General features: G+C 33.5%; 1 protein-coding gene and 1 long non-coding RNA gene across 4 annotated transcripts; both read left to right on the forward strand.

The window, feature by feature from the left end:
* On the forward strand, positions 6,386-26,878 carry LOC109349149 (kinesin-like protein KIN-14B). 3 transcript variants are annotated; one of them, XR_002107925.1, is made up of 24 exons: positions 6,386-6,775; positions 8,805-8,928; positions 9,266-9,352; positions 9,585-9,755; positions 9,867-9,973; positions 10,186-10,317; positions 10,438-10,616; positions 11,188-11,349; positions 14,350-14,441; positions 15,438-15,589; positions 16,022-16,195; positions 17,030-17,176; positions 18,864-19,052; positions 19,503-19,574; positions 19,653-19,699; positions 19,787-20,012; positions 20,692-20,883; positions 20,980-21,168; positions 21,916-22,266; positions 23,508-23,606; positions 24,236-24,376; positions 24,460-24,618; positions 26,008-26,616; positions 26,651-26,878. XR_002107925.1 is itself a non-coding variant. In XM_019589851.1 (24 exons), the coding sequence occupies exons 1-23, from the start codon at positions 6,584-6,586 to the stop codon at positions 26,461-26,463; spliced, it is 3,840 nt and encodes a 1,279-aa protein (XP_019445396.1). In that variant the 5' UTR covers positions 6,386-6,583; the 3' UTR covers positions 26,464-26,474; positions 26,509-26,824. The 3 variants fall into 3 exon arrangements, 2 of the variants coding, with proteins under 2 accessions (XP_019445396.1, XP_019445395.1); XM_019589851.1 differs by having other exon boundaries at positions 26,008-26,474; positions 26,509-26,824; XM_019589850.1 differs by having other exon boundaries at positions 26,008-26,824.
* On the forward strand, positions 7,427-8,783 carry LOC109349152. The gene is made up of 3 exons (XR_002107926.1): positions 7,427-7,559; positions 7,594-8,118; positions 8,379-8,783. It is a non-coding gene; the product is annotated as an uncharacterized LOC109349152 (long non-coding RNA).

Here is a 27,412-nt window from a genome sequence, read left to right on the forward strand (position 1 = left end):
AAATATAAAGTAAAATCATCCTCCATTGATATAAATAGTGAAATTTTACTGAACTTTTTTTATAGAGAAAAAGAAAACAGTGAAATCACTAATCATCGAGAAAATGGTTTTCCCTTCAAAAGTGACATGACCCTGTCAATTCACTTCAAAGCCAATCCACAATAATAAGAATGCTCTCATTAATTCATAAATAAGTATTTAACTTTATTTGTATTTTAAGTCAATAATAAAATTTATTTCATTATATATTAGCATGTTGATAGTGACTGTCGTGTTTGTCATCCCGCTTTTCTATCACTTGTGATTTATATGTTATAAATGATAAATATAGTAATTTATACTAAATGTTAATAATTTGCACTTGAATTTATTTGATAGTGTAATATTCAACTTTTTTAAATACACTTTCAAAATAAAAAATAATGAAAATAAAATAAGAAAATAATATTATATTTTTTGTTGTTGTAGAAATAAGAAGATAACGAGGTTAAAATAGAGAATCACAAATTACATTATAATAGATTAATTATTTTATATTTTCTCTTTATTATGTAGTATAAATATAAATATAAAAATATTTTATTATAATAAATTTTCTTTCGTTTCTGATAGTACTTGTTTCTCCGGAGATGATTCTTGCTCCATAGAGAATTACTCATCCCCGTCACTTTCCCACACACTCAAGACTCAACACACGTAGACTCTTCTTTTCCTTTTTCTCACCTTCTCCAAAAAAACAAACAGTAATAAAAAGAGAAAGTATAAAAGTAATACCATGTTTATTTGATTTTTTTTATGTCTGGAACGGCACGTGTTTAATTTAATGCCAAAAAGTGAGTTTGGATTAAAATTTTTTGCATTTTTATAAAATTATATCATCAATTAAAAACTTTCAACTATAAACCAATAATTTATAGTCGGATATGTCATTTCGTAATTAACTGTTACAACAGTTAAATGTTTTTTATAATAAAATATAGTAAATGGATTCGACTATTTTATCAATATTCGTTAAAAGTTTTATAAAACAGACTTTTTTGTCATCCAATTATTTTAAATAGATTCAAAAGAGAACAGTGGTTCATAACTATTCGATTGCCCTTATGAATGGACTATATGAAAAATTCCGAATACTATTATATTAACAGTGATGTCCTACAACCACAAGAACAGAGTATCTAACTATCTATGATGTGATGAATGAGGAAAGTACCATCACTAGAGGGGCATCTTTATAGATCTACTTTATTTATTATGTGCCTATACATAAAAAATATACTTCATGATATATTTTGTTTTAATTGCCATTATTATTTGACCATGCAGCAGTAGCAGCATAGAATTTATGAACTCACATACTCACTAATAAGTCATACTCTAAAACTGAATCAATCATATCACAGCCAAAATATTATTTTAAAATTTCTGAAATCTAGTTGATGAAAATTTGAAGCTATAATTTAATTGAGTTAGCTGGAATTAAAAAGGCGAGGTAATCCAATAGAACTCATGTAATATACATTAAACAGTATGGGAGTTGTTAATGTTATTTGCACAGTTGAAGGTTACTAATGATTTTTACAAAATTGTTGTAAAAAACTATGCACAAAATAAGATCATCCCATTAACAAAGAGATTAGTGTATGTTTTTCTTTTTATTTATAATGACAAAAATGTAATTTCATTATAATCAAAGAGATAATTATGTTATTAAAAATTATATTTTCATTATTTTCTAAAGTAGTTATCTCTCATTTAATAGAGATGATCCTAACTCTGATAAATTATGTTTAGCTGTACAATTTGTGTCAGAAGTTTATTTTTTATAATGTTAAAAACTATTATAAATAACATTATTAAGAATAATTATAGTAGATCAGTCATGTAAATTAATCTCTCAATAATCAAAAAATACAAAATAAAATAAAAATCAACTAGCCTGTTGGAATGAAGCTAGCAGTTATTATTAAGAGAAAAAATAACAACCAAACAATAATCATATGAAGTGAAGATAATTATTAACAAACCTTAATCCTACAAATTAAAAGATTGATTTTAATCCAACAAAATATCGCATTTTCTAAGACTCCAATGAAAAAAATAATACTGTTTGTGACTCAAGCTATATAAGCTATGTATGTAGATGTAGGTATAGGTTACATTGATGTTGGTGCAGTATAGACAGAGGCATAGAATAGTATAGCAATGATGGCAGAGATATGAGATATTGTATCTGATTGTGTGTACAGTAAATTAGGGGTTTTGGTTTTTCTCTTGATTTGTTTGCTTCTGCAGAGTGAGAGTGTCAGAGTAATTACTTGAACTGGCCAAGCATGTAGCATGTTCCTAATTTCTCTATTTATTTACCATCCACTTACCATGGATTTCCGAAACAATTGGCCATAAGTTTTTACTTTCACTACAAATATTTTTAATATTTCACTGACCAATTTAGTATTGCACAGGGACTTGTACATGCAACTATGTCAGAAGAAGATCAAGGAATTGTGACAATAAATTGAGCGTAGGTACCGGCATGTAAGATAAGTTTTGAAATTATTTAATTTAAAAATCTACATTATTAAAAAAAAATGTGTCATATGTTGTATTTCCACCGATAAACACTTTAAATTTCATCGTAAAAAGGCTTGTGTTTCACAAAATAGGTGAATCGAAAACTATTAGGATGATGGAAAAATTGAAAAAAGAAAAGTATGGAATTGAAAAGTAACTAATAAAATTGCTAGTCTTAAGAATAGTGGGAAAATTGTAAATCACTCAACTTCCTTTTTATTGGGCTATAAACATGTAATCTCTCTGTGTTTGCTCCACGAGGCTCCAAGAACAAATATTTTGAACTAATACTTGTTCTTTTGGTATAACCAGTGAGCTATTAAGTACGTGAAATTGAGCAAAAGTACATCGTTGTTTTATTCAGCCTTGTCCAAATGTTTGAAGATTTGAAAAGAAGGTTATTTTCATTACCAATGTGTGCAATTAAAAAATTTGGGTTTAGGAATTACGGATCAAGGTTTATGATGTGGGCTTTGAGTTTAGAAATTTGGACTTGGGGGTTGCAATCTATGGCTCCGAGTTTATTGGCCTTTGGATCAATGATTTGGTGTTATGGTTAAAGATTAGTGAATGTTATTGTGAGAAGAGAAATATTGTGCCTGAGTTAGAGAGTTAATTGGAATTTTGTTTTTATTTATTTCTTTCTATGCAACTTCTATACATGTGGAACTTTGCTATAATATTACAACATCAATTAAAGTGAAATTTCTTTGATCTTAGAAATTAAAATGACAAATTCTTCAAAGTCATGGTCCAAAGTGATAATTTGTTCAATTTTACCATGAATCATACAGTATTAAAATATAACTGTTGCAAACTAATAAAACATGTACCACTGAAAAAAGTTATGTCCATTAAATTCCACATGAACGAATCATGAGGACAAACAAATATAGAATGAAGATTGAAGACTTTAATATTTTCCATTGGTAGAACATAATTAGCAAAAAGAGAAAACACGAGAGTGAGATTAAAGACGAAGAGAGACATTCTCCACTTTTATTGTGGAGAAAAAAAACTTGTTAAATTCTTTATCTTTTTACTTAAAAACCTGAGAATGAAGGATGATTTTATATAAAATATCATAATGTCCTTTATTTCTTTTAATAACATAGATAAGTCTATCCTAAATGTAAAAAAATTACTAACTACAAAATAATTAACATTCTAATGAAATATGTAATAAAATTTATTTTATTAAAATCACAATGTTTGTTTTTTCACAATATAATAAAAAATTTCTCTATTGTCTTTATTTTATGAATATTTCTGTTCTTCTTACACATAATATCACATCTTTCTTACACTTTCAATTAAATAAAGCAAAAAAAAAAGAGAGAAATTTTTCCCTGTATACTAAATATTCAAAAAATCTAGTATATTTGTCATTCTCTTCCTCCTCTCTTATTCACACCTATTTAATTATATCTCTCTTATCATTTTCTTTAATAGAACCGAACAAAGCATAAAGAAAACACTAGCATTGGGTCATAATAATAAATATTAGAGATTATTTTAATACTTAATTTTCATAGCAAAAAGAATACATAGAGACATTATTATCATTTAAAGAAAAAGAATAATACATTTTCTCCTCATATTAAAAGATGACTTATATGGTTCAGTCAATAAAAATATGACATATATATTATTTTGGGTTGACTTCTTTAATGTTTTTTCTTATTAATGTCCTATAGTACTGAATATGATAAACGAATCATACTTGATAAATGAATTACCATCATAATAGAGAATTATGCAATCATACATATTTAATCTCTTGTGCTCAGTTATGACTCCTTAAAGATTGAATATAAAGTGTTGTGGGTCATGATAATTGAAATGAAAATATTTACAGCAAATATATTAGTATTTTATGAAAAGTATTAAAGTATTATTGTAAGTTTCACTGATGCTTGTAACATAATGTGACAATAGAGTAATACAGCATAATTAGGTTGTCTTATCTTATCATATAGACAACTTAGGTAGCTCACGAAACATGCTTGAGACATAGGTATAATATATGATTATGATAGGGTATATTTCTGGCTAAGTAACTTAGCTGGCCTTGTCTAGCTAGTGGGTTGGTCGCCATGCATAAATAATAAAATCTTTGCTCCTGATATATGTGTTAATGGATTAACAATTCTCTAAAATATACAGACTTTTACATCATTCAATATTAATGATTGATGTTATAGTATGTATAAAAACTCTTGTACAATATACACATTTTTTCTCATTTATTTTAAAGGAATATTTAGATCAACCCTTTACACCACACTAAGAGGCAAATGCTCATAACTTTTTTCAGATCAAAGTCAAATGTAAAAAACACATATTATTCCTCATCTCGTTAAAATGGGCATAAAATTGCATTTCATAGGAAGAGTTTTATTGTCCACAATAATTTTGTACAGCCCCAATAAAATTATTTCAGTAATTGTGATTTAAACTAAAAAGGATTATTCAAATTTATATCATCAATAATAATTTTTCTTATACTATACATACATGTATAAGATTAACAAAAATGAAATTAAATGGTAAAAGTTTACGAATATATGAGTTATTATATTTGGTAAATATTTCAGTGTTTATTATAAAAAGTAATTTCTACCATGCTAGGTATATGTCAAAATGGATAATATCCTGCATAGGCCATAATTTTTTATGGGGAAAATATACAATTTTAGTTTGTTTGCATATTTTGTCAAGTCTATTATGCCTGCATTCCTACCATGTATTGCGGACGCTTATGAACTTATAATTGTAATATCATATGATTAGCAAAAATGATATTAAATGGTCAAATTTACCAATAAATGATTTTTCTAATAATGATATTTGCTAAATCTTTTAGCATTTATAGTTTTGTTATAACAATATTTTTACCATACAACTATTAGTAATGATATTAAAATGGATAATGTTTGTCAGCTTGCATAGTCCATAACTTTTTGGAATTTTGTGTGTGTTTTGTCAGCTATGCCTATGCATGCATTCTTATCAAGTAATTGGGCGCCTACGAGTTTAATGTTAAAAAGGTGCTAAACTTAAAATATAATCTTACGTGATTTAATGTCTCAACATTATTGTGATGTAATTGGTTTATTCAAATTCATGTACATAAATAAGTTTTTTTCTCCAACTTTTTTATTTAATTTTATAATTATTTAAAATTTTGTTATTATTTATTAAGAGTGTAGATCCACTTATTCTCAGAATAAGTTTTTTTAAATTTACTTTTTATCATAACTATTAATTCTATGGACATAAAGGAAAATTCAATGATTTCAATAAATGAGTAGATATAAACCATTAGATGCCCATATAATTGATGATTAAGATATAGAATAAATTTAAAAATTATATTCATGTGGATCTCATTAAGGGTGAACATCTGCTGTCCCAAAATAGTGTGCCACTTCATATGCCACTGTTTGTGATTGGTCAGAAAAATAATTAACTATTAAAATATTAATTTAAATATATTTTTTCAACCAACCGCGACACATGGTGCAGTACAAAAGATGTGCTCCCATTTATTAATACCCATGGGGAATTCCTTAGCAAATAAGCATACTCACATTCTCTTTTGATTTGCAAACATTTTGTGCTAATATGCTAAACATTACTACGTAGCACAAAATAGTTGGTTTTCCAGATTTAAGAATTATAGTTTTTTCTACAGTAGATTAAAAAAAGTAATTACCAAAAGAAGAAGAAAAAATGAATAAAACGACACCGTTCCTACGCGCTAAAAAACCATACCCACCCTCTTTCATTCGCACATTGTATTGAAAAAAATGAAAATGAAATGATGATAAAACCCAACAAGCTCTGAATTTAACCCTTTCCCTTTCCTTTTATTATTATTGCTACTCTTTTCTCCTCTCTTGCTAATATTATATTTATAAATCCGTTGCAATTTCAGTTTTAATTTCGAAGAAGTGAGAAAGAGAGAGAGAAAATCTGATATATAGAGAGAGGGTTTTTGCGGCAAATGACGGACCAGAGGAACCGTTGGAGTTGGGACGTCACCGGATTCGAACCGTGGAGTTCATCGTCGCCGTCGTCAGGACAAGATGATCAGAGACCTCGTGCACCGCTGGCGAGAAGACACTCCATCTCCGCGCCCTCGGTTACTCCGCACTACCTCGCTTCTAAGGTTCAGCGATTGAACGACAAAGTTAAGGTAACGCGTTTTCATTTCCAACTTTTCGAAACTCTGATTTTGGTTTTCTGTTGTTATTGCTTCAAATGTTAGTGTTGAATTTGTGGATATAATTGGAGAGTTTTAATTGCTGTTATTAATGTAAGCGATTTGAATGTGAATATTAGTTTTTGGAATTTGAATTTAAGTTCATATTGCAATTCACGAAATTGTATTGTTTCCCGAAAATGGCATGAAGCCAAAAGAAAGGTGGATATGTCGTTGAATATTTTCTCTCTCTTTTATTCTTTTCATAACATTCCATTTTATTTCACGTCACTGTTTTTCCGAATGTAATCTTTGCCGGTTAACTTCTATTAGCTGTTTGAACATATGGGGTTCAATAGTAAGTATTAATTAAGATTCCAGAATCGAAAACGGCAACTGTTTTCCTTGTATGCTTGGTTCACTGCATTGTTTTGCATCTAAGGTGCATGTCAAAATTCTAAATGTTTATCTATGAAGCACAAGCAAACCAAATTTTATTAGATTATTATTTGGTCACAGAAATGTTAGTCAGTGAAAAGACCACACATTTATTTCTTATGAAAAAAGTACTTGTAAACAATAGATGATAAAAATTTATAAAGGGCAGCCAGTAGAGGTTACCACCTAGTGGAGTCTATGGAGAGGAGATGTATGCAACCTCAGCAAAATTTATATGAAAAATTATTTCTAAAATGATTTATGCATTCTCTTAGCAAAATGATAAAAGTAGCATGTTTTCTCCTCAATAAATAAATTCTGAAAATAATGGGATTTTGAGGTGCATAAGAACTAATGAGATTAACTTTTAAGAGTAAAGAATATATTTTATTTGTCCACTTGTAAATATACATGACCTTTTGCTACTCTACAATAGTATCTAAATTCCATTATATTCACTTCGAACTTCAATTAAGCCCACCCCGTAGAAAGTTCAAAATTTTCTGAATGGTTCAATCCTTTTATATCCATGTACTTAGTATAAAACTAAAATTTTGCTATGAATATGGCTGTAAACACTCTTTTATTTGATTTATGCACAATTTGTCCCTGTGCACGAAAAGGCAAAACTACATGGGTAGAATAATGCGTAGTTTTTTGTTTGTTTTCTTAATAACTGTGGAAGAATGAGTGATGTTTCTCTATATTATATAATTTTACGAAATTTAACTTTTGCTCAATTTTGAAATTATAGGTTTAGGGTTAGTTAGGGAAGTAGGAAAAGAGAGAAAGATGGTTAATGGTAGCAAATTGGAAATACGGTCCATAGATGTAGTGTGATACAATACCCTAATCTAGCACTCCTATGTATACTATAATGTCAAGGACTTGTACTACCAGTACTATTAGAGTGTTTAGCATTTTATGTATATATAGGGTTGAGTCAACTTGCTTAATGAGCAAGCTTGCTATAGAAGCTTGACCACGTGTCCACCTCTATAAACAGAGGTGCACACCTATTGTATTGATGTGTTTTCAATAATAATAAAATCAGAGTAACTGAATTCAGTTACTAGCAGTTACCAGCAGTTACACTTCTCTCTCTTTCTCTTTCTCTTCTCGTTCTCTTCTCATTCTTTCATTTTCAAACTCTCTACAGGTACAAAGCCTAAACCAACTCATCATACTAATATCTTAAAACACATATGGTGGCTGTGCCTTACAAATAATATAAGCATAGATGACTATTATATATTTACATGATTGTAGTATGTAGAAGTGGTTAGAGAAGGTTACATTGGTAAATTATTGAAAATCTCCTTTTGGTACTTTTAGAAGGATTCAAATTAAAAGGGGTTTGAGTAGTTTGTGGTAGGCATGATGATCGAAGGCCATGCTGCCACGTGCATAAAAGGATGGTTGGAAGATGTGCTTTTCTGGATTAGATTTTATACCTGTACATGCTTACAAGCCAGTCTTTTTTGTTTTGAACTTTTGTTTATTTGTGGTATCCTAGACAATCCTTGTGGATTATGTGATTTTTGTTTTTGCATGTGTTAATAATCACATCAGGTATTTTGCACAGCTTGCTAGAAAAGACTACTTGCAGTTAAGACAAGAGGCGAGTGAACTTCAAGAATATTCAAATGCAAAACTTGATAGAGTTACACGATATCTTGGTGTTCTTGCTGAGAAAACCCGCAAGTTAGGTAATAGTTTAGATATGCAAAAAGTTTTGGGATTTGCCATTTTTCTTGTCAACAGTTTTGCTTTATTGGGTCACTTAGGACCTATTTGGATAAACAACTTAAATAATTTCCTATTCAATTAGAGTGTATTAAATAAACTATACTGTTATAAGTGTGATCTAAAATAAGCTGAATAACATCCGGATACAAACTCCAGTAAGTGCTTCTGCAGGAAATACGATCATGAGCACTTTTGGTAATTCATTAAGGTCAATATATCTTTTTCTTTTAAATCTATTGCACAGTTAATTTTCTGTCTTTAAATGTTTGAGTGTTGTGGCCCACTTCTTAATGTCAGATCAAGCTGCCCTTGAAACTGAAGGAAGAATATCTCCAGTGATCAATGAGAAGAGGAGATTGTTCAATGACTTATTGGCATCTAAAGGTAATTGCTATGACACATGATAGTTTTTCTTTTACTATTGTTAGTTTCATTGTGTTCACTTCCTTTGTCCACCTCAGATACTGTTTATTTTCATTAGCTAATATACAGTAGCCGGAGTCTGTAAAATTAAGCTAGTTAACTACATGCGCTCCCTATTTTAAGCATATTCAATGTATGCTTTTTCGAGTAAAAAACATACATCTAGCTGTTAAAGAAGGTGATATTTTTGCAGGAAATATACGAGTATTCTGCCGTACAAGGCCATTATTTGAAGATGAAGGTCCCTCAGTTGTTGAATTTCCAGACGACTGTACCATCCGTGTAAATACTGGTGATGAATCCTTGTCTAACTCCAAGAAAGATTTTGAATTTGACCGAGTCTATGGACCTCATGTTGGACAAGGTAAAATGGTTATATTTAATATTACTATCTTGTTTGTGTTCAAACTTTCAACCCCAATAATGGTTTATGCTTCTTATATGAGTTATATCTCCTTTTATATCCTGTTTGCAGTTGAGTTGTTCAGTGATGTTCAGCCAATGGTACAGTCAGCTTTGGATGGATATAATGTTTCCTTATTTGCATATGGTCAAACCCATTCTGGAAAGACACACACTATGGTTGTTCTTTCTGTCTTTCACTGTGTGACTGTGTATGTGTCTGTGAAAATAACTGCTCTCCTGTTTCAAAAGAAAACATTGGTTAACAGTCTTGAATTCAGTGTTGACTTAACAAACAAAATGCCTGTCCTATGGGTGAAACTTAATTATTTTACTTCTTGAGTGAATAATACTGTGCCTGATAATACACATCTTTGGTTCATTTTTCTTAGGAAGGATCAAGCTATGATCGAGGTTTATATGCTCGTTGTTTTGAGGAGTTGTTTGATTTAGCCAACTCAGATACGACTGCTACTACTGAATATAAATTTTGCGTTACTGTTTTTGAGCTATATAATGAACAGGTCTCTTTCTCTTTTCACTTGCTACATATAGCTTTTCTGCTGTGTCTATGGTTTGCTTCCTGGTTTTAGGTTGACTTAGGATTATTAAGGTTTTCATAATCTCTTTGTATGTGCTTGCAGACCAGGGATCTGCTCTTGGAGTCTGGGAAAGGCATGCCTAAACTCTGTTTTGGCTCACCTGAATATTTCGTAGAACTATTGCAAGAAAAAGTTGATAACCCTCTGGACTTTTCTAAGGTTTTGACATCTGCATTTCAGAGGCGGGGAAATGATGTATTGAAGATTAATGTTTCTCATTTGTATGGTCTAAATTCTCAGCCCAGTGCACAAAATTGTCTTTTTATTTAATTATTTTAGGGGGGGAGGGTGCGGTTGCTAGGGTTGAGCCCAGGCGCTCAACTTCATGTCCCGCAATTTTACCAACTGGGATGATTCTTGGTGACTGATAGCATACTTCTATGGATAGCATACTTCTATGAATAGCATACTTTCACTAATTTAGCTGGTGTTGTCAATGTGCAAATTAGAGAGTATGTTATACGGTATAATGATTATGTGACGGTGTTTTTTGTTTTCAATGTTCTATACTTTTATGCCATTAAAATAACAATGAGAAACAGAAAATATTAAGGACTGAATCTTTTAAAAATTAATGGGTTTATTAAGCAACAATGTCCACTAGTTTGTCTTAATATTTTTTAGGAAAGGTGTTTCTTAAAATTTATCACCATGATGTATTCTTAAGAAAGTTTGTGGCAGATTATCATGGTTGTTACTTTTTGATATTTGCTTTCATCTTTCTGGTGTAAGTGTCAGATGTTTTTCTGAGTGATGTATGCTAATTCACATTTGTGGATCATGCCTTGCCAGGATTGTCACAATACACATATTTTATAACAATTTGATAACCGGTGAAAGTTCGTATAGCAAACTCTCTCTGGTTGACTTGGCTGGAAGTGAATGTTTAATAACAGAAGATGATAGTGGTGAGCACGTGACAGATTTGCTGCATGTTATGAAGTCACTTTCAGCGTATGTCATTTTAGTTTTCTTAATGTTTTTCTTTACTACAGACTTGTTTTATTTGCTTTAATAGTCGCCCTTGTTTTGTCCACTGATGTGAGTTGCTCTCTACTGTCAATGCTCTTTGGGTGTTCTAGGTTTTTGGTTTCAGTTTTTATTAGTTCGTGTAAATTGTACGTTACGTTAGTAAACCGGTCTCTAGTTATCTCTACTTTTACTTGGAGAACAAATCCATAGGTAGGTGGTTGACTTCTATGATTAGTTCAATTTTATGTGTTGCCTGATTTGTGATTCTTCCTTAGCAAATATCAATGGCTTATGGCGACCAGTATTGCATGCCCCTAAATGAACGAACAGTCTATTCCATGTAGAGATATGGACAGAGCAATGTAGTACCTGTAACTAGTATCAAATGGGTGATTAAAACGTAATAGATAATTTTAAAACATGCCAATCAAGTAGTAATAAATAGTTTTAGAACATGCCAATAATGGTTTGTAAATATAATGAAATACTAAATAGCGAATGACTAAGCCTACACCCTAATATGACCAATTAAAGTGTCATATCTGTGCATACTTGGACCTGTCAGACATACTGTTTTAACCACAAATTAGGTATACTGCTAAGTAATCCGATTCTTCCGCCTTGCTAAGTTTTTGAATTTCTTAGAAGGTGATCTTAATGGGCATGTAGGGGGTGACACACTCTCAAATCAATTTCTTTCTTATGAGGAAATCAAATAGAATGTTTTGCTTGGACCACAAAGTCATATTTGGAAATAGTTTGTGACCCAACATAGAGTTTTGGTTATGAATGTAAGGGTTAATAGTAGACAAAAGGCTAAGATAGACTCCGAAGAATGAAATGGTGAAACTGGAAGGAGAGGAAAGGAGCTTCAATCAAAGGATTTGGGAGGTAAAAGGAAGTGCTAACAATATATGGGACAAGATGACCAAATGAGATAGAAAGATAGCAAATGAGATACTAAGTGATTCTTGAGGTTTTGAACCAAATGGTAAAGAACTACGGTGGTGAGACAAAAGTGTCGAAGACAAAGTTAAGACGGAAATGGAATGTTATAAAGCATGGTCATTGTGTAAAAATACTGAAATTTGGAAAAATACAAGGCACATAAAAAAGAGACAAAAATAGCAGTAAGCATAGTGAAAGATAGAGTGTATGATTGGTTATACAAATATCTAGGTCGAAGATGGGAAAGAAGAGTTTATAGGCTTGCAAAGAAGAGGGATAGAAAGACAAGATATTTCAACGAAGTGAAATGCATTAAAGATAAAAATGAAAAAGGTCTTGGTGAATGGCAGAAATATTAAGGAAAAATGCAAGAACTATTTTCACAAAATTTTCAATAATGGACATGATTCCTTGCTTCATGATAGACTAAACAAGAAATTGGAGGATTAAAATTATACATTTTATCATCGAATTCGATAGTTGGAGGTGAAAGAAGCTTTGTGAAGTATGGATAATGACAAAGCGATTGGATTAGATAACGTACCTATTGAGTCTTGGAACCGTTATAGGAAAGCATGACATTGACTCATAAAGTTGTTTAATGGGATCACGAGTTCTAAGAATATGGAGGAAAAATATTTGAATCCCTATTTATAAGAACAAGAGCGAAATGTAAAATTGTGCAAACTATAGGGAGATGATGATCACGAACCATACTATGAAGCTATGAGAGACGATAATTAAACGGAGGTTGAGACTCGAGATGCATATCACTGTAAATCAATTTGGTTTTATGCCGGAGAGGTAGACCATGAAGACTATATACTTGTTACATCAATTGCTGGAGAGACATCAAATGAACCAAATGCTATATACTCACAATTGATTTTCATTGATTTGGTGAAGACTGATGATGGCTATATAATTAGGTGCCTAGAGAGGTATTGTAGAAAGCTCTAAAGAGGAATGATTTTTAATTGCCCCCATTCGAGCAATCAAAGATATGTATAATGAGGTCAAGACTGATGTGACTGTGTGAGAATACAAGATGAGGTTTCATAAGATTTTTCTATCTCCGTAGGACGATACCAAGGGTCAACATTGAGCCTTGACTTTGTTACACTGTTCTTGGATGTGCTTACTGAGCATATTCAAGAATGATGACACAATACATGCTTTTTACAGATGACATTGTTCTAGTTGGAGATTCAAAAGATGAATTAAATATGAAACTAGAAAGGTGGAGACAAGCTTTAGAAGACCGAACATGTGAAGTGTAAGTTTAGCAATAGGTGGACAAACCCTATTGTAGAAGTAAAAACTGAAGATCATTCCATACTATAAGTCACTAGATTTATGTATTTTGGGTCAACATACGTGATGGGAAATAGGTAGAGATGTAAACCATAAGATTCGAGCGGGTTGAATGAAATGACGAAGTCCTTCGGATTTCATATGTGACATAAATGTGTCGTTAAAGCTTAAGTTTTACCACACAATTCTAAGACTCAACATGTTATATTGGATTAATTGGGTGATAAAATGTCAACAAAAAAATTAACTTCACATGGTAGAAAGGAGAATGTTACGATGGAGGAGTGGACACATTAGACAAGATATGATTAGAAATGAGTGCATTAAGTAGAAAGTTGAAGTAGCTCCCATTGCAGAAAAGATTGTAAAATCACCCCTAGGTGGTTTGGACATGTCTAGAGTAGACCTTTCAGTAAGAAGAGTGAACCAAATAAAGGTTAGTTCAATTTCTAGAAGGGGGATGCCAACAAAAACTATAAGCAAAATGATCAATAAAGATTTAGAGATTGATGTATGTTTTATTAATAGACATGATTTATGATAGAACATTATGATGTTGTATGATCCTTATAATTAATCCTACCTAATGAAATTAAAGTTTGGTTGCCATTATATTCATGTTTGAAGTTTTAAACAAGTTAAGTGAGACCAATGACCAACTTTTATCAGTTAGAAGTTTATTTGCCTAAAGTCTTGCCGCATTTTAAAATGTCTTTGCAGGTTGGGAGATGTTTTGTTGTCTTTGACATCAAAAAAGGATGTTGTTCCTTATGAAAATTCTGTGCTAACGAAACTGCTTGCAGATTCACTAGGTATTAATTTCCCTTCTCCTTTTATTTATAATTTTATGGTGGCATATGTTTGGTCCTTTTGTTGGACAAATGATTCTTCATGTAATAAAGATGACTGGAATTTTGTTTGTGCTTTTTAAGATGATGATAAGCTGTTTCAAAATGGATGTGGTTTTTGCATGCCATTATGCTCTCTTGTCAATGCTTTGATACACAGCTTAATCTCAACTGTAAACCATTCAGAAGGGATTCATACATATTTTATTAAAGGTTGGAGGAATTCGTACATAAACCGAGTACAATATACCATGGGTTCCTACAAAACCATAAGTTGAAGGAGCCCAACGAGCAGATATAGAAGAAAACTATAAGTTGATAACTGGCATGAGACTTCTCTGTCCTTAATCAGAAAATCTTAAGTAAATCCTCTGAGAAGGGCAGCTTGCTAACTCTTACTTTTTGCCAAGCAATGTTATTGTTCTTACAATTCTTCCTTGGCTTGGCATTGCGTAGATGATTCTGTTAGACACTAATTTTTTAGTCAGCATTCTTAGTAAAAGTGCAATTACTTTCATACCAATCAAAGAATACATTTAGCCTCTAGAACACCCAGAACCAGGAGTATTTTATCTTTGGTAGTTATGAAAGCCTAGAAGGTAACATGTTGCCTCCAATCCGTAAATGGAGTACACTTTTTTGTGGGGCCAACTTTGATGTCACTTTGAAAGCTTTTCTGTGCTGTATTATTGTTCCACCAAAGGATACCTGCATATCCAAATTGGGATAAAAAATGTCAGGTACAAGGGTCAGATGACATTCTGAATACTTTTCTGCTTTTGTTATATAGAAAAAGGGGCATATGTACCATCATTTATCACTACAATCATTATTACTCTGTTTTCCTTTCTTTCTAGGAAACTGATTTAATATGATTTATGTATATATTTTTATCACAATTTGGAATTGAATTAGTTCTGCTTGATTTCAGACTCATGGCCACTTTTTTGATGTTTCTAGGCGGGAGTTCAAAAACTGTGATGATTGTGAACTTGTATCCAAATGTTTCCAATTTATCAGAGACATTATTGTCTCTCAGTTTCTCTGCCAGAGCTCGGAATTCCGCACTAAGCCTTGGAAACAGAGATACAATTAAGAAATGGAGAGATATTGTAAGTTCTTACTTAATCCCATTCTTTCATTGCAAATGACATTGTTCTTCTTTTGATCTTTTCTTCTTCCTCTAGTTTGAGGTTTTTTTGGTAGTAGTTGAACTCCATTACTCTTACATATTACTCATGGTAAATAATATGTGGACAGAATGCACTTATGTGATTTGAATGTTGAACTTTGATTCACTAGTTGAAAAGAATGAGTGTATTTAATGTAACTGCAAGAGTGATTCAAATGTGGTGTAAAAGAAACGAGCTCATTTATCTTCCCTTGTACAATCTTTCTGTGTGTGTATATGAAGCTTATTTTTCTCAGTTTGCAAGCTATTTTCAGAAAATGCATATGGGTGATGATTGCAATGGTTACAAGGTATTCATGATTACAATACAAATTATCAATCTTTTAAGTTTAGTTTTCCATGGATTTTATAGGCGAATGATGCACGCAAGGAGTTGTATGAGAAGGAAAAAGAGATCCAATATCTGAAAAAAGAGGGTCTGGGACTCAAGCAAGCACTTAAAGATGCAAATGACCAGTGTGTTCTACTCTTCAATGAGGTACAGAAGGCATGGAAAGTTTCATATGCATTGCAGACAGATTTAAAGGTATGTTAATTTCATGAGTTGGGATAGTTTTACAGTCACATATTGTAACAGATGTAAACCATGTAATTCAAGCTAGGTTGATGAAATTAAGAAGTGCTTCAGATGTTATTTGTGATCAAAAGGTGTCACACTGTCACTCAAGCTTAAGTGAAACTTTTACTCCATAACTATTAGACCCAACTTGCTTTATGATACAGAGCCAAAAGAGCATAAGATCAGTGTTGTGAATATGAGCATGCTGCATTATATGAGTATAGGCATACAAGACAGAATAGGATCAGGTATGAGCACATCAGATGGAAAGTAGGGGTAGAACCTATTGAGGAAAAGATGGTAGAATATTGTCTTAGGTGGTTTGGATACTTTTGAGAATATGGCCATTAGAAACTCCAGTAAGAAGAGTAAATCAATTGTAAGATAGCCCAGTAGTTAGAGGTAGAGGGGACCATGAAAAACCATAAGTGAAAAGCATTATAAATATTTATTTAGATCTAAAAGGCCTTTTGGAAAATAGGGTATATGATAGAACATAGTGATATTGTTTGATCCATGTAGCGGACTCTTGTGTGTTGTTGTTGATGTTTCTCCTTATCCTAATTTTTATTCCTCTGTTTCTCATTATCCTAATTTTTATTCCCCTGTTTCTCATTTTTTTTCCAATTCTAACTATTGTTTGCAATAACTTTTTAGTTGAATGTTGTTGATATTTTGCGCATTTAGATTTGCTCTGCTGCTTACTCTTTGCAAACATTCATACTGCATTATCAATACTTGATTGTTAGTTTTGAACACAAGGCTTGCTATTTAGCTATCTCATTGCTTTATTTGCTGCAGTCAGAGCATATTTTGCTTGCAGAGAAGCATAAGATAGATAAAGAAGAAAATGCTCAGCTTAAAAATCAAGTTGCTCAACTGTTACAGTTAGAGCAAGGGCAAAACTTGCTGATACAACAACGAGATTCAACCATCCAAACTTTGCAGGTTATATTTAATATACTTTTACAGAAATTATGCATTAGGCATTTTTAATGTGGTTTATGTAGTCCAATTTCCGTAGTATGTATTATATTGTAGCATTGTTTCCTGATAGCAAAAATGTTCAAAAGTGGGGATGCTCTGTATGAAATGTTCTAACTTCTAATCTAAGGACATATCATCATCATTCTTTGTATGTAGTTCAGCAAATCCTTTTGAACTCATTCATCTTGGTCAATGCTGGAATTTGAATAGAGGAATTCTGGAGTCAAGAAATACTCAACTTATGGAAGTCATGTTGAAATTTTAAAATGTCTTGAAATTTTCTTTCTTCATCCTTTGAGGATTTGGCAATGGCTTCATTACATATCCTCATAAATATAACTCATTCGAGGTTTCTTCTCATTGCCAACCAATCGAAGCACATAGATTAAAGGATTAACAACTTCAAAGAGTAGACAACTTTGTTTCAGTGTCATCATAAAAAACAATATTGAGAAACTCATATGCCTTGTCTCTCATTTAATAACCATTTACAAGTTCTCCAATCGTCTCGAGGTGAACATCTTTCTTAAAATAGCCCATTGAATGTGAATACTGGAAAACAGGGGCATAACTGTTTGTTTAGTTGCGAGGCAAATCAAAACATTTGTCTTTCTTTATGTCGTGTATGGATGAGAAAGCATTAGGGGCTATGAATGATACCTACCTGAACAGAGGACCACAAGTAGCTGGCAGTATCATCTTGGGGATGAAATCCATTCGAACATCCCCAACAGAAATTTGGTTTGGTGGCGGCAACAGGGCGGATCGGGGACGGGGTCGGGTTTGCACATACCCGAACCCGAAATTCAAAACCCGAACCCAAACTTAACGGGGTTGAAAATAAAAATACCATCCCCGAACCCGTCGGGTTTCAGGTAACCCGAACCCGAAAATGATAAAGTGTTAAGGAAAATATGATATTATTTTCGTGTAATTTTACTCTAACATTTCTCTTTTCTCTTGTATTATTTCATTTCTTTTAGTATATAAAGTAACATTAGAAATTAAAAACAATTGGCAAATGATAGAAATTTTAATTTTAAATTGAATTACCTTACTTCGGGGCGGGTTAGGGTCTTTGCTATACCAAACCCGAACCCGAACCCGAAATTTAAACCCGGGTAAAACCCGAACCCAATCACATCGGGTTTTCCCCGTTAAATTCGGGTTCGGTTCGGGTGGGTACCCACGGGTTCGGTTTTTATTGCCATGTGTTTTTAAGTTACCTCCAAGGCTGTTTGGGGTTCGGGGTTTCGGGGTTCGGGGTTCGGGGTTAGGGGTTTTAAGTTACTTCCAAGGCCGTTTGCTTCTGCTTACAGGGCTCAGGGCTCAGGGAGCAGGGAGCAGGGAGCAGGGCTCAGGGGTCAGGGCTCAGGGGTCAGGGGTCAGGGTTTTTAAGTTACTTCCAAGGCCGTTTGCTTCTGCTAATTTGCTAAAGTGTGCCGGTTGCTGGTGGTGCCACTACAAGTTTGCCATCCTGCGGTTGCATGCCTTAGTCTGTGGCATGGAACTGCAAACCATGGTGTGCCACAGCAGACCACGACATGCCACTATTGGCTATAGCTTTGTGGTATAGTGCCTATCATTGACATCGATCAGCTTTATTCATGCTTGGCTGCTAACTTATGTAATCTCTGTTTAACTTCAGGCTAAAATTGGAATCCTTGAAACACAATGTAATGAGGCCCTTAGATCCAGTGATACTGGGTCAAATGTTGGCCCAGAGTCAGAGTCTGGATCTGTATCCTACTCCAGGGTAACTGGCGATGGCATGGAATCTTCTGCAGTAACGAAGAAACTAGAAGTGGAACTCAAGAAACGGGATGCTCTGATCGAGGTCTACTATGCTTGTCAATTTCCTGTCTGATTGTAGCAGCCTTCTATAATTGTTGTTTCCTATTGCAGTTATTGTCTTCAACTTATTTTATTTTAGTTATTTGTTTATCATTTAACCGAGGGTAGGTTTAACAAACAAATGACCCATTGATCATGTGGCAACATGTCACGAACTCTCCCTAATCTTAGGATGCCATTTTAAAACTGAAATCCTATTTAAACCATCTTAATATTTCTAAAGAAAATGTGAAGATATTGAAGCTGCAACCAAGAAATCTCATCCTACAGTTCTTGTTCACTCATCTGGTGAATGTTCTAGATTACAGAAGAGTGTTCCATGCCATATGCTCTGAATATTTATTTTGTTCAATTCTTTTGCTGTGAATTTTGATATGATTACTTTGGTTTGATATTGTTCTGGTGAGGAGCTCAATTCATTTTTTTTTTCCAGAGGTTGCATGAAGAAAATGAGAAATTGTTTGATAGATTAACTGACAAAGCGCCTCTGGCTGGATCAACTCAGGTAGGCAAATTCTATCGCCTCATAGGGTAGATCAAGAAATGTCACATAACTTTTAATATTAATTTGCTTTGTTTTCAGCTTTCAAGTTCCTTATCTACAGATGTTCATCCTCGAGATATGGGGAGGTATAATTATAATGTATTTCCTGTAACTTTTGCAGTTGTATTTTTAAGAACATGATTATTGGCTTTATTTTTGCTTTCTTTGAACAGAAATGACACCAGCAACAATGCTAGAGCTCATTCTTTGGATGTTTTTCCTTCACCTTTAGTGACTGATAAGAGTGATAGCACAGTTGGTTTAGTTAAATCTGGTCCTGAGAAAGTTATGACAACCCCTGCGGGTGAATATCTTACTTCTGCCCTGAATGACTTTAATCCTGATCAATATGAGGGCCTCGCTGCCATTTCTGATGGTGCAAACAAGCTTCTGATGCTGGTATATATTTTTTTATGTGTTATATGGTTGTTTGTTGGAAATTGTTTAATATTATTTTTTGTGCTGAATTGTGTTGATTTTCCATTTTCATGTCGTGTCATTTTGGGGATAAGGGTTGCTGTCAAAGTCCTGATTTAAATCTAAAATTGAAAAATTCAGTATGCTCTGACCTCTGGACTAGTTATTTCTTGGATGGTACAATGGGTGGATGCAATAAAATATTTTTTGAAGGTTCTGATTGAGTGCCTTGCCATAGTCTGGCCCTTAAATATTTTTATTCAGTTTGAAAATGTATGGAAGCATAATTGGTTACGGTGTTCTGACGATTATCAGTCATTTTTTGAAATATATTACTGAAGAGAAACAAGAGGAAGCAAGCACTGTGGGACAATAAGAAATCCTGAAAAATTAAAATAAATGAGAAGGGTGAGAATAATGTGAGATAAATCTGCTAAAAAAATGCTACGAATATCAGTAATGGAAATCCCCTTAAAACAACCATGCCCAGCCTCAAAGACAGGTTATAAATACAATTGTATATTTTACTCTTGATTTTTTTGCTGTAATGTTGATTGCTCTACATCTTGATGAAGATCCTATAGACCGAATCATGTAAATGCAGCATGGCGATATCCATTTAGGGTAGAATTTTATGATCAATTTTTCAATGTTGTTGCAGGTTTTGGCTGCTGTCATCAAAGCTGGTGCCTCCAGAGAACATGAGATACTTGCTGAAATTCGGGATGGTGTTTTCTCTTTTATTCGGAAATTGGAACCAAAACGAGTAATGGATACCATGCTTGTTTCCCGTGTTAGGATCTTGTATATAAGATCTTTGCTTGCTAGATCCCCTGAGTTGCAATCCATTAAGGTAATAAGGTTTTTTTGCTTTGTATCCATTAAGAATTTTATGATCATTTTTCATAGCTTTTGTTAAGTTTCTAAATCTTGCACATTGGGTTGAAAGGTCTTGCCAGTTGAGCGCTTTCTTGAAAAGGCTAATACTGGACAAAGTAGAAATTCCAGCCGAGGGAGTAGTCCTGGAAGATCTCCTGTGCAATATGATGAGCAGATCAAAGGATTTAGAGTAAATCTAAAGCCAGAAAAGAAGTCCAAATTTTCATCTGTTGTATTGAAGATACGTGGGATTGATGAGGTAGTGGCTATTGTCTTCTAATCTTTATATTGTGAAAGCTTTTGAGGAGGAAGATGCTTTTCTTGTTTTACTTTATTTTGAACTTTAATCATCATATTGTTTTTAATTATAATTTACTGTTTCTTGGTGTCCCTAGAGGGAGAGCCTTGGCACAATGGTTGAAGTTGTATGATGTCACGGGTACGAGTAGTTAAACCTGCCTTTTGCAAATGCAAGTTAAGGCTGTCTACTATAGGCCCACACTGTGGGTCCGACCTGGCATTGCATGACTCATTCTCTATGATATGGTTTCTATACATGTTGGAATACTCCTCTCGTTGCCAACTCGTTTTGAGATGAAACCATAATATGATATTAGAGTCAGAGCCCAACTTCTGTGGTTCTCTGTCATGGACAAGAAAGAACCCTTCGCCTGATTCGACAAGCTTCTCTCGAGGAGGTGCTAGAAGTCCCATATCGTTTATCTCATTCTCTGTAGTATGGTTTTTATACATGCTGGGCTACTCACCTCATTACCAATTGGTTTTGAGATGGAACCTTAACAATTTTATCATCAATGTAGGCATAGCAAGTTAGTCCTCAAAACTAAAGTTTAGTGAGGATTCATTTTTAAGTTTTTGGTTGATATTGTCTTCTTTTCTGACATTATACTGGAAAACCCCCATCCCCAAGTTACATGTAATTCTTTATTTATTATTTTTATTATTTAAACCTTGTTGACTTTACCGTTTGAATTAAACTTCACAGGACACCTGGAGACAGAAAGTAACTGGTGCAAGGCTTAGGGAAATTACTGAGGAAGCCAAAAGTTTTGCAACTGGAAACAAAGCTCTTTCTGTAGTCTTTGTACATACTCCAGCAGGTGAGCTGCAGCGTCAAATTAGATCCTGGCTTGCAGAGAACTTTGATTTTATATCTGTTACTGGGAATGATACACCGGGGGGGTCAACTGGTCAGTTGGAGCTTATTTCAACTGCAATTATGGATGGTTGGATGGCTGGACTTGGTGCTGCTCTGCCTCCCCAGACTGATGCGCTTGGCCATCTTTTATTTGAATATTCAAAACGCGTTTATACTTCTCAACTGAAGCACTTGAAGGTATGCCTCAGCTTAAATCTGTCTAGAATGATTATTTTCATTGAATGTAGCACATTCGACGTTCTTGACTGGTAGAAGATGCCATGTTGACCTTTTGATTGTGCATTGACAGATGGTGTACTTATAAGCTATGTTTATCAGTTATCGCATTTGATACAAACATGCTAGACCTTAGCTTAGTTAGTCATATTGGCATCATTTATGGGATAATGAGGCTTTCTTAGCTTTGTTTTGTTATTTAGCTAATGCTAATGGCACAATACTAATAACTTATATTTATGCAAATTGGTTGCCTAATAGATTTGGCTTGCACTAAGGTTTATTTTCTCACTTTTTTCTTCATGCGTATTTTTTATTGTACAAGTTCGTCCATGCTCGTTAACTTCAGTTTTCAGAATCTTTTACAAGATAGTGTAATGACATTGTTCTTTGTGAGGATGTCTTATCTCTGCTTTGTAATATTATCTTTTATTCTAATATACTTATTCAACTATAATTTTTTTATGGTGTATGGATACTGCTTTGAGACTTGTATGGAATATGTAGTCTTCAATTCTACTTTACGAGATTCTATGAGAAGTGAGAACACAAGATTACTAGAAAGACTCTGGATTGTTGAGACCTTAATGCATATTAATCTAGTTATCCTTATTTCACCTTTATTTTGCATGAGGGATAGCAAACCACCTTTTACCTGCATGCTTGATTTACTGTTCAGTGACATTTTTTGAAGTGAGGATCACGAAAGTTCCAAGCTCATGGAATGCTTTTCTTTCAGTTAATAGTAAAACCCCAGGATAAACTATTTTAGTTCCTTCCACATTTTTTGCCCTATTTGATCAATAATATTTGCTCCTACATTACTAGTGATATCAATCTACCTTAATCTTCTTGTTTTCTCTAAATGTACCTTACACTAAATTTTAGATCCTGAATGAATTCGTTGTTAGCTACAAAACTGCTCCTTGGAATTTTGCAATATTATTTTCTCTTGTTTTGAATATACATACATTTTGAAATCTTCCGTTGAAGTTTTTGCCTAATTGCTATAAATTAGCGTCTTCACTACCATCTGTGCTTAATTGGATTGATTGTTGTGGATCCATATCCTGAATCAGAAAAAGATAGAGTGACCCTCCTATTTGAATACCTTTCTTTGTATGTAAACATATTCTGATTTTATTATTTTATTCTCCTTGGATAATGTGTTGATCCCATGTTTTCTGACATTTGGCTCTCAGGATATTGCTGGTACCTTGTCAACAGAAGACACTGACAATGCAGCACAAGTGGCCAAGTTGCGTTCAGCTCTAGAATCTGTTGATCACAAAAGAAGAAAGGTACTTTATTCATTCATGATTCAACTGTTCTATCATATGCATGCATGTAATTAATTATGTAAACTTAGAGTTTCATACCTCTGGAGTTCATTCAGGACTCATAGATTTTGTTATTGAATTAGTTTACTAGATTTTGGCTACTCGGATATTTTTTGTATAACCAGTGACTGAAATGCTTAAATGCAGCATTAAAAAATATTATTTTCACTTCGATACATGGAAATGGCTATGATTAGAGCTTAGAGGAAGTGAAGACATAAAAAGATTGTGAAACCTCTAATTTACTCAGCCCCATACACAGTCTTGTCCAGCCCTTTTAGAGCCCCATTCTTTTTGGTTAGAAGGACGATATAAATGCGATGTGTACCCCTAACACCAGTTAGGACGTTTGAAGTCTATGGAATTAAAGTTATGCAATCCCGATCTTTGGTTTTGGTTAAACTGATTAGTGCAGTTCATACTGTGTATAAAAATAGGCTATTAGAGAGAGGGGGAGGTTCTGGTGACATTATTGGTAATATTGCAATGTCAGTGGTAGATTATGTTGTTGTTAGTTTTTTGGAAAAGTTGTAGATTGTTTAGTTAGTAATTAAAAAAGGATACTAACATTGATTTCTTATTACATTCAGATTTTGCAGCAAATGAGAAGCGATGTAGCTTTATTGACATTGGAAAATGGTGGTTCACCTATTCAAAGTCCTTCTACTGCTGCTGAAGATGCCCGATTAGCATCTCTCATTTCACTTGATGGCATATTGAAGCAAATTAAGGTTCTTGTTTCTTCAAAACTGTTCTTGGAACTTGAGTTTACTTTTCTAGTAGGTAATAATAATTCAATCTCTAATAAGAACAGGATATAACGAAACTTTCTACTGTGGAGAGTATCGGGAAAAGTAAGAAAAGAACAGTGCTTGTTTCTCTTGATGAACTAACAGAACAAATGTCATCACTTCTTGAAATTGATCATCCATGTGCTCAAAGGCACATTGCAGATGCTTACCGCAAGGTTGAGGTATGCAGAATGTTTCTCTATAGTGCTATGTTGTTTCCTATATGTATTTTTTCCTTCTACTGAATGAAAAAAGTTGTGCTTTGAACTGTGGAGTGGAATACTTAATTAAGTCCACTACAACTTCTATGAGGAAAAAATATCTCGTAGTCATAAGGGCAAGACTTTTGTCATTAAAAGGTGGGGTGTTTATAGACTTTTTATTCAGGCATGCAGGTGTGTGAAATGAATACTTGTGTTGGATCGTTCCAAATATTATATTTTCTGATAGAATCACAATAGTAGAATAAATGAGTTCAACTCCACCTCAAATGACAGCTGAATGGGGGAGTTAGGGCCACTTATTCTAATATGGCATTGGAGTTTATCTCAGTTGGACCCAGCATATTATCACTTGCAAACTTTAACTCTAGATGTCTAATATGAGCATGGTACCACTTATAAAGACTTAGAAAACTCTTCTTCGACGAGCTAGGTTTTTGTTTTAAACTTTTAGTTTACACCAAAGCACAAGGTCAGCAGCCTGATTCCACCTAAACTTATTTGGATAGAGAGTGGTTCATGACTACTGTGATTTATCTGGGAGGAACCACGGCTGTGATGGAACTGTGTCCTGGGTGTGGGTTGGGTAGAACCCTGACAGACTGGGACTGCTATTCGTTTAATTTGGAACCTTTATTAGATACCTTGCCTGTACTAATTCAGCAGCAGAAAATTTTCAGAGGCCACGCCATAAAGGAATTAGACCTTTTTCACATTCTCAGACAATTTGAAGGTCAAGATAAATCCAACAGAAGTCTTCATTTCAAGCACAATTGCTAAATACTCTAAACTGTTGAGGTCGCCAACTCAAAATGAAAGACCTTTCTGAGTTTGGAAGCTTCTGAGTGTCCTTAGGAAATTAGTGTGGCAAATAACTGGAGTAGACCTCTCCTAAGGCTCATTGGACTAAACTCTGGGTTGAGTCATATTTTCTTGTAACTATTCATTTCTGTTCTTGCTTTCCAAGATAATTCCATATTCACTGTTCTCTGCAATAGCAAGTTTCATCCATTTGTATCTATTCTATTTTCTGGTTCCTATCAATTTACACAGTTTTTTTACCTGTTTATGATAATCATCCTCTCTGCTCATCCACCCTTTACCTGGTTTTTCTGACTATTTGGTTTTACTTGATTTATTGTTAAACTGAAGTAGAACAAAATTGTTTGATCAGCTGATTAGGATTTTAACCAAATTAAATACTACTGAGGAATGGATAGTTAATCTGAAATGATTTTTTTGTCCCCTAGCATTTGTGTGAAACTTGTATATTTCTTTGTCTGACATCAACTAGGTCTTGCCTTCGTTGTGTGATTCCTAAACCCTCATATGTTATTATGCATGATGCAGTCAATTCCTGAAGAAGATGAACCCTCTCAAGATCTTTCAAATGTTCGCAAACCATCAACAGATCCAGGCTCTGGATCTGGAAATGAAGTGGCACAGTGGAATGTCCTCCAATTTAATACGGGCAACACCTCACCATTTATAATCAAATGTGGAGCAAACTCAAATTCAGAACTTATCATTAAAGCTAATGCTCGAATTCAGGAACCTAAAGGAGGTGAGGTTGTGAGAGTTGCCCCTAAACCATCTGTTTTGGAAAACATGAGTTTGGAGGAATTGAAGCTATTATTTGCGGAACTACCCGAGGCTCTGAGCTTGCTTGCCTTAGCAAGGACTGCAGATGGAACTCGAGCACGGTATTCTAGATTATACAGGACCTTGGCTATGAAGGTTCCATCACTTAGGGATCTTGTCAGTGAACTTGAAAAGGGTGGTGCACTGAAAGATGCCAGAACATAACCTTTTTAGAGGGCAAGATGGTTATGGACTTGCATTAGATGCCCTGAGTTGGCTGTGTTTGGGGCTTTGTTTTAATGTAGTTGCATATTGAGGGAAATTCTGTGTACGATATTTGTATGTTAATATATTTATTACTAGTTTTTATTTCATTATGTTTTTCCTCCTGTTGTTTTGCTTAGGAGTGTAGTCTATTCAAAAACCTTCGGAGTCCACTTCATTTATGCATGATTATGTTCATTTGACGACTAAATACAAATAGATCGAAAAACGAGACCAACAATCTATGATGCTGCAATAAGTCAAGACACTTTGATCATGTATAAAATAGCGTCAAATCTGATACAATTCTTGGGTTATTTTATAATGTCACATAATAATGATGATGCTTTGAGGTTCCATTTTTTAGTTTGTGAAAGATGGAGATGGTCAAGATTGGTTCTGATTTTGTTATGATGGGAACTAGTTTGATCCCTGCCTTTACACGGATCTATAAAAATATGTCAAGTTTTTACACTAAATAGCACATGAATGTTTACTATTAATGTGCTATCAATCCAACATTCACATTCAACTTATAGGAAAATTCTGCATAGAATAACCATGTGATTCAATCCTATAAACCAAACATCAGTACAGATCCATGTCATGTCACGTTAATTATTGGCATCTTCTTAACAAATTCAAGCTATATCTAAAGTATGCTAATTAATGGCATCTTCTTAACATACAACTTTTGTAAACGTTTTTTCCCCAGTAGATTCATGGTAAGGGTCATAATCCATCAGCATGTTGTTTTTAACATTTTAAAGCATAAGGAAATAATCATTGAAGTTACTCTATAGGCAAGTGATAACATATATGTGGTGTTGGACACATCTTCACTTGACTAATTAGTTCAAGTATTTCGAAATTTAATTTCGCCATGAAAAAATTGTAAAAACTAAAACTT

This window comes from Lupinus angustifolius, chromosome LG06 (genome assembly GCF_001865875.1).
Source record: "Lupinus angustifolius cultivar Tanjil chromosome LG06, LupAngTanjil_v1.0, whole genome shotgun sequence".
Taxonomy (NCBI): Eukaryota; Viridiplantae; Streptophyta; class Magnoliopsida; order Fabales; family Fabaceae; genus Lupinus; species Lupinus angustifolius.